Raw genomic sequence first — 13,454 nt, 5'->3', positions numbered from 1 at the left:
AGTTAAATAACTTATGGGGAGGCTCCAAACATCATACGAATGCATGCAATGGCTGTGTGGTCCCTTTTGCAAATTTACCATATGCACTCGCCCCTTCCCTACTGCCGGCTGAACACATCTCCTTGCTCATGACATACTCTCCCCAAGTTAGATCCAGCATTGGCTCAGGGTAAGCTGTGGGTGGAAGCCTGTCCAGACCCCCATGAGCATGTGAGGAAAGCACTCCACATTTAACCGGGAGCGTTTTCCTGCCACTGATTGGCTGCTGGCAAAAATAGCGAGACCACAGAGGAGAAGAGCTTCAGTGTCAGCTAAAAGCTTTAATGTGTATTCTCCAAAATAAATAAAAAATAAAGCACTCACATATGCATTCTCGTTTAGTGAGGGTGTCCGGGACATTAAACTGTCACTCTAAGGCTAGGTTTCCACTTGGTTTTTTTTAGCTAAAAACGCCCATAAAAACGCCAATAGCGCCACCTGGCGTTTTTTTAGTGAAAAAACGCAGCAGCCAGATGTTAGCTGTTCTTCAATAGGAAATCGCAGAATGCCATATCCACTTGGCGTTTTTTTGTTTGGCGTTTTTTCAGTCCTCTTTGGCGTTTTTCTGCTTTTTTGGGCTCTGTGGCAGTTTTTCAAAATCGCAGCATGTTGACACTCTGGCGTTTTTTGCAAGGAAATCTTGGCGTTTTTCTCCAATAGAAGTCTATGGGAGAGAAAAAACGCCATGAAAAAGCCATGTGGGTTTATTGCCTTGGCATTTTTTATGGCGTTTTTTCCACAGTTACAATGCAGAGGATGGACCCAGTATCTGTGTGTCCTACGAGAAATAGGCTGGAAACAAACAGTTTCACAATATTGAATTCTACACCATTTGGAACAAACATGCCATTACAAACAAACATACGCGACACATCAACTGGATCCTGCGTGCCAAAAGCAACAGCAAACAATTTGCACCATCATTTGGGGCCAATCTTCCTAGAGGAGCAGACATTCGGAATAAAGCATGCCTTACAAACCACAGAAAAGTGACAAAAGGGTCCGCCGGGGCGTTTAAGTAGAACTCTACCAAGTAAATGACATCAGGGGGCAGATACTTGCCATTTATCCTAATCCCTTTTAGCTGGGTGAAACTTCTAACTTGTAAAGGCTGGAAAAACTGCCTAAGGTCAAAAAAAGCAATTTCCACAGAAAGGCTAAAACGCCAGAAAAAACTCCAGAAAAAAACGCCAAAACGCAGAAAAATGCAGTGGCAGTTTTCTTGGCGTTTTTCATCAAGAAAAAAAACGCAGGACAAAAACCCAAGTGGAAACCTAGCCTTAGTCATCTCCTATTACAGTAATTTTAAGGAAGCATTTTTTTATTTGTAAGTTTTGTATGGCTGTATTTCTCAATTTGACTTTCCTTATCATATTGGGGTTTTTTTTCCCTAACTCCGAAAATAAAATCCCTAAAAAGCCACAGGATACAAACTTTCTGTATTGCAAGGCTGACCGACTAAACCTGCATATTTTACTGGGCTACAATTTCTATTAAATCATGGGTGCAGCATTGAAATGATATCTGCAAATCCCTTTGTAGCTAGACAGTCATGCAGCACATGTAGACAGTTTCATCAAATGAGAAGGGCTAAATTGGCATCTTTCAGGCAAAAACATGTGTTTCATTACAGTCACATACCATATTTGGTAATTATTTGATCTTTTAGTTGATGCACTTTCCCATTTTTGCAATGTTCATCTTCGCAAGAGAACCAAACACAAAAAAAAACATGTGTCACAAGCTGAGAAATGCACTATATTAGTAGAATTGCTATCAAAAGTGTAAATGAAAAAAGGAAAAAATTATTTTTCCATTTCATAACCAGACCCATTTTTGACACCATAAACCTGACCTCATATTCAGATGACCGGCTAAACCGAGGAGCTATTCATGTGCAAATGAAGTTAGATGAGTTGATGGTGTCAGGTCTACCCAATTAAAATTCTATTCTCTGCCTGACCTACACCTTTCTCTAGTCATTTGCAAATGTTAACCCTTTACTTACGGCACATTTCTTGCTCTTCAACAACGTAGCTACTATTATATTTTATTAAACCTAACAGGCATATAAAACCCACCAAGCTATCAGTACTTTCTTTTTATATTTCTGATTAAACCCCAATCTTTCTGTAACATATTTAGGTTGTATTCAGGAACAGGCCAGCCAAGGGCCTTGTATAACCCACTTAAACCAAGATGTAATTTTCTTTCCCTTTAATGAGCAAACGTGGTATTGTTGGCCCTCATCTGATCAATAAGGGGTATGTTGGAAAGGTGGAACTTAGATGGACATGTCTTTTTCAGCCTCGTTTCCCCACTTCTCACCTCCTTCGACTGACAGTGTTAAAGGAGTTAAACAAATGTGTTCTTTGCAGCCCTCTTTTTGTTGTGGTGGCTGAATCTGTAATAATGTTCACAGTAAAAACAGGAAATAGTTTCAATGCAATCAGTCAGGTAACAGCAGCCATTACTGTCAATTTCCTTAGTCAGTGGCTTGAGACATGTTGATTACTAAACCTGTGATGTGAATTAAAAAGAGGCATTAGTCACAAACAGCAAAAGTTTTGTTGTTGCCGTTTTATTTCTTTATTTTTGCTTATGCTATGGAGTATGATTTAATTATGCAAAATGCTTTTGCATGTTTTGACAGATGACTATCATGTAATGTTTCATTAAAAGAAGTTTGTGTTCGTTAACCATGGAAATTAAAACGTCCCACTGCAATAAGTAAATGGTTTCATCGCCCATAACAAAATTGGTTGCTATATTTTACATCTAACAAAGACGTGACATTTTCGGTGTCCTTTTAAATATTCCTGAATAACAGCTTGCTATGCATCTAGCCTTCCTCTGAATAGTAGGGAAGCAACTCATTGAGGCCTTCATTCTTGGGTTATAAAAATCTTTTTTTGCTCATGATTGTAAACGAACATTGCTGATCACACCCAGGGCAGCAGTGTGCGGCGGGGGTGTCTCTTCAGACCCCCTGGAAATCCATAAGAGTGAGCGCTTTAGGTCAATGGAGGAGAGTCCCTCACTAAATGTATCTTCTGCCAGGAACTGGAGCTGGAGCTGGGAAGCAGTGAAGCACGCTAAACACATAATAAGGAATCTCTCTCTGCATTTTCATGTAAAACAATGTGAAATAAAATCATGCATTGAAGTACATATGAGGGCTAGTTTGTACCTTTAAGAGGACTATTTACTGTGGGTGACAGAAGAGATTAGGCTATGCATGTAACTTGGCAGCAGTCATACACAAAATCATATTTGTCAAACCCCACGTGGTCATGGCAACACCACTAAATCACACCAATGGTAGATTTCAGTTTGGTAGAAGTGATGAAGCAGAGAATATGAAAGGGGCATACACAATTATAGCGATGTAGTCTTAAAATGCAGACTCAAAGTTAGGGCTACCTGTATACAGTCTACACCAGAGGTGTCAAACTCAGTAGTGCATCAGGCCAGGTAGGTATCTACAGATACCTATAGAGGGCTACATATTTATAAATGCTATTGGCACACTATAAAGTGTAAAGTACACAATCACGCCACCTCCCCACAACAGTGCACAATCACGCAAACTCCCCACAACTGTACACAATATTTTAGGTGTGGTTTGATCACAGAAGTTGCATAGCCCAGTACCTTGCTTGTATTTACTAATTCTAACAGAGTTAGGCATACAACCACTTTGATTAAAAATACATAAAAATCTGTTATCTAAAAGTTTCCATTTTGTAACACGAACCAAATACTAGCACTCTAACAGCATCCTTCATCACAAGCAATAAAGTAGCATGATAAATTGCACATGTCTAATGCAGGCAAAATATCCCTTGTCAACAGTTTAGTGTATATAAACATTAGAGGACAGTCTTTAATTTGATATCGTACACATCATTTTCAGATTCATGACATGTTTTCACATAACCCCTTATTATATTCAGTGCTCAGAGTGTGGAATCTGGATAGGTTTCAGGCAATTACAAAGCAAGTCTCATCTGTTGACTCAATATTAACATGTCAGTTAAATGTAAGAGATAATGATAGCAAGATTCAATTCAGTTTGCAATAAACAGGGCATCACTCGGAGATGATACAGGAGACAGATTACAAGCAACCCCGTGGCAGCAAACTGCTGTAATTCCAGATAAATGATTCCTCATTACAAGAAAATAATAACAAGGTCACTCATCAAGCAGCTTCTGAGATTAAAGAACCATCAAACAGTATTCAGTATTTTAATATGCTGTCCCGAGTACTAAAATGGTTATCAAGCAACAAAAAAAGGGTGTTATGTGCCTTTAAGTAGAATCATGTTTTCCAGTATTCTGATTAATATACGCTCATTTAGATCTTAGGGAAAAATATTTTCTTGATCCACAATTTTCTTTACCATATATCCACACTAAGGGCAATAAGCAATGTTTGCAATTATGCTCCTTAAATGTACAGTACCCACAACACAGCTGAATATATACCCTGTGCTACCAAGCCTATGGGGGTTATCCATAAAGCAGGAGTGTAACAGACCTCTGCAGCTCTTGCGAATCGGGCTGTAATCTGCTATTAAGTACATTACACAATATGTATTGTACTAATATACAACTAGCTTATGACCAAGGCACTGCCATTAATATCTGAAACAGGATCCATACACAGGTAGGGGCTCCTCAGTTTGCAGGGGCCCAAGTATTTTGTATTATGCCAGTGGACCAGAAAGCTGTAGCTTGGCTCGCGGAGGCTGAGGTAAGATGCAATCCAGAAGTATCTCTGGGTGTGCAAAAGAACCAAAAATGAAAGCAAAGAAATAATTTTTATCCAACTTGACCCCAGTTGGCAGTCTTCGCTTTCTAATGAGCTGGGCCAAGCCCATGTTGGTTCACCCAGTTCTAGTGTAATGAGTAATACTGCTGGCTAAGTGGTACAATTTAGATAGCAACCAAAAGAATTTTTCTTTTTTGTTCCATGTTTGCCACTTTCCACCAGACCAAATCCTACAAGTCCTGTATATTTAATAAACCTATGTAATGGGATTTGCAGATTAAAAAAAGCATACAAGCATCAAAGCTTTAAAAGATTTGCATGATTATTTCTCTAGATTCATTTATTGACTTGTGTGCAAGCTGGTTGATTCTTGCAGTCTTCGTAAAGGTGGAGCGAGAAGAAGACAGACGACTTCAGTAGAGGAAACCATTAAAATGCTATAATGTCACCTTTTAGGTAAATTATAGTCCAATCAATGATGAGTCAAGTAGCGTTTGAACACGACACAGTTTACGTAGAATGGGGAGAGCACGTGGAGCTGATATAGTGCTACCTACAATTATGCTCTGATCATCCAGAACGTGAACCTTGGTAAGATTTACAAGACAGCACTACATCAGCTAATCTCTGCCATGCCACCTATTGACAAGGCAAGGAATATAGTACAAGCACAATGGCCCATTGATTAGGGCTGTAAGAGAAGACCAGAAAACAAATCCATTAACTGTATTTCAAACACCACACTCGATTCAACTTTTAAAAAACAAGAGACATCAAACAAAAAGAAAAATTAGAAGAATACGTTTTTGATTGCTATGTTGTTTAACTACATCTTTAAACATAACATGCAAATTTCAGGGTAGGTTAAGGTACACGAATGTGGTTTTTATTAATGTGAATTACAATACATTAATAATAATAACCAAGCATGGATGGGGTAGGGGGGGGGAAGAATTAATGGACTGAAGGTAATGACATGGTTTACGGGCTTCCACTATAAAAAGAAATCTATGGTGGGTATGTACAAATAAAAGTTCAGGATGGGGTGCCCTATTGACTGCCGCACAATAAAATTGCTCTTTCCTGTATTTTAACATTTATTTTAATGAACAAAGAAAACTGCACTACTTACAAAACAACATGACCTGACAATGATTATTAACACACATTACAGGCGATACACTCAGCGTACATCTCACTGGAACGTGCATCACAACCTGTAGATGACAAAGACTTCCTAACGTAATAAAAAGTAAGATTGCTGACGCTGTCTAAACTACATATAGTACAAATTATATGTTTGATATTCACTCCCTCGTTCTGCATCATTACTGAAGCACTTAAAAAATGCAGAGAAAGCACTAAAAGAAACGCTACCAGAATGGCTGTTTTTAGTGCATTCTGCAAATAGACAATAAACATAAGTGACTGTCGTCCACAGAGCATGGAATATGTCTGCGAGATAAAGATGCACAATGTACTTAATGACATATTTCATTTACTAATAAAAACCCCAAAATCAGTCATTCCCATACAAAAATTTCATTTTCAAAGCGTATTCCAACAAACATATGCTCATCAATATACACTATCAGGAAGTGCTAGTGTTTTGGAACAAAAATACTTCTTATTTATGGAAATTATGTTAAATGAAATTCTACTGAAAAACAAAAAGGTTATGCACATGGCAACTATTGCATAGGAGATGCGTTCGACCAAACAAATATCTAAGGAAACAGAGCGAATGCATAGAGGGGGTTCTTGTGAATCCGTAAATGCATTTGCACGCATGCAAAAAAGTTAGACACCAAGCTATTATATGCATTAAAGTGCATGTGATGGCGGGAGGGTACCTTTAAGAACGCGTGTGTCCAACCACTTTGCATGCGTTCACGTTAAAATATTGTTTCAACATAAACGTGATACTAGGTGTGATGATAAATTCAAACTGGGGGTTACATAAAAAGAAAGCGGTTCCTTGGAATGATTGCTTCCAATGTGTTGCCGCTTTTTGGCTTCAGAAGAGGGTCTTGAAAACTTTGTCTTGAAAGTTTGTGTGACTCCATATTTTACCACAACCTGTCTTGGACTAAGTCTAAATAATTATTACTGCAATAGCCCTGAAATGAAGTCACATGGAGGGTGATTTATACCTACTTCTGCAATCAGGTAGATCACTTCAAACAAAGCCATTTATTTCAGGCAAGTAAATTCTCTGCGATTTAAACATTTAACAATTGCTTTAGTGCTGTGGGGCACTCGTGTGGTAGTCACCTCATACATACATATAAAACATTAGGAACTCATTCAAACAGACATTTCAGTGATAAAGGGGCCGCCTAACATCCCCGACACCCTTTCTACAGAAGAACGGATGTTAAGCCTTCTTTTAGACCCACACCAAATTATATATAGTGTCTGGTTTTCTAGGGCAGATAGAGTTTTCTTTTGATACTTTTTAGATGTATTGTCCACCAGTTACTATGAATAAAAGTTTAAAATAATGAAAAGGTTTCTTTCTAATATTTTGCTATGAAAGTGGTCCCCAATGCAGTTCCGTTCACCAAAATACCACAAAATATATTAATGCAAGTGTCCTAACTTTGAAAAACCCAACATAAAAAGTTTTTTTAAATGTTTTAGGAAGTTACGGGGGTCTAACTGGAACATACCTGTTTCCATTTCCAAAATTTTACTTTGTGATGCCTATGTCTCATTTGGGACTGTTTAGTAGCCCACCAGCTCAAAATACCCCCACAATAGTATGCGACAACCCAGGGGTTTTCACTAGAAGCATTTGGACACATTTCATGCAACGAGTTGGTCACCAATCACTGGCAAAGGAAGCGATAACGTTAATTTTCGGTGCTTGGCTGAGGGTAGTTGTATTCCACAAAAGCAGGTCCACAACATCTCTATAACAAAAATATGTTTGTGGGAGGTTTTACTTTCATTTTAATTATTTGTATATTTTTTGTATGAAATTTCATTGATTTTATTTGTGTGTGTGTGTGTGTGTTTGAGGGGTGGCTGGCTGAGCCATAATATCTGATCCCCTGCATGACAGTTAATCCATTTGATATAATTTTAAAGGACAAAATTTGCTGTTTGTTCAAACAAGAACTCCAAACTTTTAGAATGTGTGTGTGTGTGTGTGTGTATATATATATATATACACACTTAGACATCCATGCAGAAAATAGGAGCACTCGCAGGACTTCATATTAAAGTACAAAAATGCTTTATATATATACATACATACATACATACACACATATACATACACATATACAGTGTATCAAAGATATGTTATGCCACTCAGCAAAACAGATGCCTTTGTCTAATACATAATCAGCTTAAGTGAATATTTATGCAGTGCCCCAAAACAGCACTGAAAATAAATACTGCAAGATACAAGCAATGATTTTATTATTTTCTCCAACAGATACAGATGTTGAGATTGGGATGAAGTAAAAACATCCTGTACAAATCCAAAAAACTTCCCCATACCTCATTATGGAGCATCCAACAAGAAATAAACAAGTGCCGATGTTGTCCGGACAATATGTGAATGTTGAAGGTATGTTCGTCTCCCCAAAAATGTAAAATTACCCTTTCCTCTGATTTTTTTCTTAAGAACTATGTGGATTTAATCCAGTTAACATTGCAATACTGGTTATTTTTTTTCCATTTTATCTACCTACTGTTTCTCACTCTTAACTAAAATTGGCTTGCTACTCACCACATTAGATCATTAGACAGGATTTTAAAAGGGGAACTGTTGCCGTCATAGCTCTTAGCTCGGCTAGTTAATTAAAACTACCTATAACTCGTGTTTACTGCCTCTCAATCACTGTAATTGTTTTCAAGATAAATTGTTTTAAAGTTAAACTTATCAAAGCTGAGACTCATGGTGTCAGGGCAAGCGTAATCAAATACATTTGCTGCCCCTCCCTTCTACTCACCCACAAGTGTTCTGAAAAATAATCTCAGTAGGTCAACTTTAATTATAAGCCCACTGGGTCAAGTTTATAAAGCGGGAATCTGTAACTTGCCTAGTGGAGAAACCACAGGAAGATTCCACTGGTTTCCATGAGGATTACTCCATATTTATCCTTTTGTCCAATAATCAGTGATATCAGTTATACAAAAAAAAGCACTGTATCAAAAAAAAACATGATCCAGATAAATATGCCAGTAATTTTATAGAAAAAAAACAGTGTACTTTTCTGTATAAAAAAAAGAATTAGGCAAAGAAGCCCCAGCAGAAGTGCTGGACAGAAGCGCAGGTTATCTCGCGTTCACCGGCTGCCAGAGAGGATGATCCAGGTCCCCTGCAGCGCTGCGGGGGTGCTCTTCTCTGGCAGCCGGTGAACGGCGATGCGCGCAGACAACCTCCCCTTCCGCCCAGCACTTCCGCTGGGGCTTTTATGATGGAGCAATGGAAGGTCATGTGACACTCAGTCATAGAAGCCCCAGAGGAAGTGTCTGCAGCAGCGGAGGTTGTCTTACGGCTGCCAGAGAGGAGGATCCAGGTCCCCTTCAGCGCTGCGGGGGATCTGGATCTTAGTCTTATAGTCAGACCTCTATTTGAGGTCTGATTATAAGACAACCTCGAATATAAGACGAGGGGTATTTTTCAGAGCAACTTCTCATATTTGAGCAAATACGGTAAACTATACATACTTACTAGAATCCACCTATAGTATAGTACAGTAGGTTGAAAAAAAAGACTTAAGTTCATCAAGTTGAACCTTTCACACATATCCACTTCTAAAAGATCCAAAAGAAGGCAAAAAAAAAAAAAACGCTACTTGGGGCAATTGCCAATTATGCCACAACAGGGAAAAAAATACCTTCTTGATTACATAGCGGCAATCAGATTACTCCCTCGATCAACTTTCTAATACTATTGTCCTTGTAACAGTTGTAGCCCTTTATGTTATGCTTAACCAGAAAAGCACCCAGACCTTTCTTAAAAATATCCACAGAGTTAAATACAACATCTTCAGGCAGAGAATTCCATATTTTTATTGTTCTTACGATGAAGAACCCTTTCCTATGCTGATGCTGAAATCTCAATTTGCCTTGAGTTACTTTCCCCTTAACAGTCCCGTCCAATGTCACAACATATTACCACTTCATTGGCTGCACATGTGGCAATGTGGAAAAATAGATTGGGCACAAGAAGGGAGGGACCTTTTTGTATAAATTCTGCATAGTGCAGAGCTATATGATCTAGAACATTAGAAGCAGGTGTCATTTTGTCTCCAAAGAATAAAAATTGAGCACAAGTGGTTAAATGAGCAATACTGAGTACAAAGCGCAACACTCTTTTAGCTGAATTAAGGACGGATTAGCTGTTTGCGTGCTTGAATTGAAAAAGTTAAGCCAGTGAAACATTTGCGCCGTATACTGGTTAAACCGATCTTGAATGGAAAGTACCATACTTTTGAAGGTGTGTAAAGTTAGGAGACAAATTTTGATTGAGATTGTATGCAATTGGTGAACTTGTTAAATCATAACTGTCACTTAAACACAATTAATGGCCAGTAAAACAGTTCATACACTTTGTTAACCTTTGTAATAAAATTAGTCAGTTAAGATAATTTAATATTTCAAAGCCATTTACTAGCTGTGGCAATTGTATGGGTTCAGGCTTTCGATGTTCTGTTTTCCATTCTATTTATTGAGTGAATGTTGCTTCTTCTGTGCTACAAAGTTGTACCTGTTGCTAGCATTTGACAGTGAACCGATGATGCTGTACGTTATACTTAATCAGCATAAGTTGTTCAGTTTGAAACCCCTGAAATCAGATATAATAGTTGACATGGAAAATTCTTTTTTACCTTGTCCTTGTCTTCTACAACATCTGCTACGAGATCGTCAGGGTCTAGAATGCCTCCGTCTTTGTATTCTAAATGATGGATCTTCACCCAGTATCCAGGTTCCTAAAAAAAGAAATATCATTCAAAATATTACTTATTAATATTATATTAGTGGCCAACAGCCTCCCCCTCTACTTTGGTGTTATTAAGTTTGGACTGTGCACATTGAGTTTAAAAGGTAAAAAGATTTTTGAACACCCACTTAAACTTTTTTTTCTTTTTTCTTTCAAGAAAGCAATTATGGAAACCTTACTTTTTGGACACAGTTAACTGGTGGTTGGGTTAACATTTTTGAAATCTATTATTTTAAGAAAATGATTCTGTACTTTAAGTAAGGATTATGTATTTTTTAAGACTAAAAAAAATACCACTTTTAATGTGTTTATTATTATTTGTTTTATATAGCACCATCAAGTTCCATGGCGCTGTACAATGGGTAGACAGGACATAACAAATAGTGTGTAATATAACAAGTTACTTGAAATAACAGGTGAGGAGGGCGATGCTCAAACAAGCTTACAATCTACAGACAAAATATATTAACAGAGCCCTCTTGTGTATTACACAAACATTAGTAGATCTGTCATTTTATTCTTTCCTCTTAATGTTTAAGCATATAAAAAATTATGTTTTTATGTGAAATAAACAAAAACATGTGCCTACTTTTGTGTCACATGACAACTACTCCCAAGAAAAAAAATATGAACAAGGCTTTAATTAACTATGGGAAGGGACTGGCCATTCAGTCGTTCTAGGAACAGTATTTCTAACGCTTCATTTAATCACATAAGCGGTAAATGCAAGAAGAGAGGATGGAAAGGAATTTTACTTTTTAAAGCTCTGATATTAAAGTGCCGCCTTCAAGTCCAGCTGTACCTTTATTGAAAAAGCAACGCTGATTGCCCTATAAGCCCTCGTGTTTCTTTTCCATAAGGCAGCGTGAAACATCAACATTTTTGGAAGGATGGCTTTCTAGCAATAAACTAAACCATCATTCATATATTTCTTTGAAAGTATCATACATGTCTTGTCTAATTCTTTAAAATAAAAAATGTCTAATGTTTAAAAAAAAAAAAAAAGTTTTATTTTATTTCTTGCTTTTTTCAACTAACACTCTTAATCGTTAATGACTGGCAAAGTGAAAAACAAAATAAAAAAAATATCAACCTCGGTTTTAACTCATGAATATAACTTGTGACATAATGATTTATAATTCTTCATTTCCAGGCTGATACCTAAATATTATACAGAGAACAACAAATAATGATTAATTTTACTGGTAGCTTTCAGAAATAATTTTGATTGAGCACATGTAAATAAGCATTTTCTATCTATCATTTAAACAAAATTAAGGAATAAAGGCAAGAAAATTACTCCCAACATTCATCAGTCCTACCACGTACTGAGAACTTCAAAATATTCACTGTTCTCTGGCAAGGGAACGGTTGCTTTATGAATGCTACAAAGTACAGGCATTTATTACATATTGTTTATGCAGCCCCAGCACTAGCGCAAAAAAAACACATTCAGTAAGATATACTGGTACAGAGAGAAATGATATGGTATCAAATGGTATTGCAAGCTCATATTCTGTTAGGTGGTTGAGGGCAGGCCCGGACTGGCCATCGGGCCGGATTCACGTAGGGGCTGATGGAGATGAAGCTCCAGGCCCCTACCTTAAAATAGGCCCAATCAAGACCGAACTGACTGGGCCTATGCGGCCTCTACGGCCGTCTATAACGCAGGACAAAGGGGGCACACCTACCCCTTAATCCTGCAAAAACTGCGACCGGGCCCGCCACTCTAGGGGGCCCGGGCAAACCCACGATCTATTCCGCGGGGCCCACTACTTACTGGGTAGACGCGCGCGAGCCAGGGACGCAGGAATCCAACAGAGTCACGTTACGTACGTGGCGTACGTCACATGACCCTGCTGCGCATCTGCTTCCCTGTACAGTAGAACAGGTTGGTCTGCGAGCGGCACATACTTTAACATCTTCAGTTGTTCAGGTAAGGGGAGGCTGTATGAAGGAGTATTTGAGATTGAGTTAGTGAATTAATGAGTATCTGTGAAGGAGTGAGTGAATTAATGTTTGTGAATGAGTATATGTAAATGAGTATCTGAATGAGGGAATTAATGAGTATCAATGTATGAATGAATATCTGAATGAGTGAATGATTATCTGTGAATTAGTGAATAAATATTTGTGAATTAATGTGTGTGTGTGTGTGTGATAGCATGGATGTGTAAGGGGGGCAAAGATGCCACAGGCGGGCTGTTTTGGCGGCAAAGATGCCACAGGCGGGCTGTTTTGGCAGCAAAGATGCCACAGGCGGGCTGTTTTGGGGCCAAAGATGCCACAGGCGGGCTGTTTTGGTGGCAAAAATGCCACAGGCGGGCTGTTTTGGTGGCAAAAATGCCACAGGCGGGCTGTTTTGGTGGCAAAGATGCCACAGGTGGGCTGTTTTGGTGGCAAAGATGGCAAGTCCTATTCTTCCAATCTGGGTCCTAGGCAGATCTGGGTCCCAGGTCTGATTTGATACTAAAGGGGGGGGTGGCTGCCATAAATACACAATGTGGGGCTGGCTGTCGGGGCAATACGCAAGGGTGCGGGGGCATTAATTCACAATTGGGTGCTGGCTGGGGCATCACATAAATCAATACTAAAGTGGGGCTGGCTGGGGGCATAAATACACGTGGGGGCTGGCAGCATCAATACACAAGAGGGCCAGCTGCAGCCATAAATCAAT

The 13,454-nt window shown here is 38.5% G+C and overlaps 1 protein-coding gene across 1 annotated transcript in view; it reads right to left on the bottom strand.

The window, feature by feature from the left end:
- The window catches only part of LOC149287583 (partitioning defective 3 homolog B-like), a 532,650-nt gene that overhangs the window by 487,559 nt on the left and 31,637 nt on the right, over positions 1 to 13,454 (bottom strand). The window contains exon 2 of the mRNA XM_089492770.1: positions 10,665 to 10,766. Within this exon, the coding sequence (XP_089348896.1) occupies positions 10,665 to 10,766 (102 nt within the window). The remainder of the gene's footprint in view (positions 1 to 10,664; positions 10,767 to 13,454) is intronic.

The sequence above is a fragment of the Sceloporus occidentalis genome, unplaced genomic scaffold (assembly GCF_023333645.1).
Source record: "Sceloporus occidentalis isolate IW3139 unplaced genomic scaffold, rSceOcc1.0.p SCAF_59, whole genome shotgun sequence".
Classification (NCBI taxonomy): Eukaryota; Metazoa; Chordata; class Lepidosauria; order Squamata; family Phrynosomatidae; genus Sceloporus; species Sceloporus occidentalis.
This window is presented reverse-complemented; position numbering and strand designations above follow the sequence as displayed.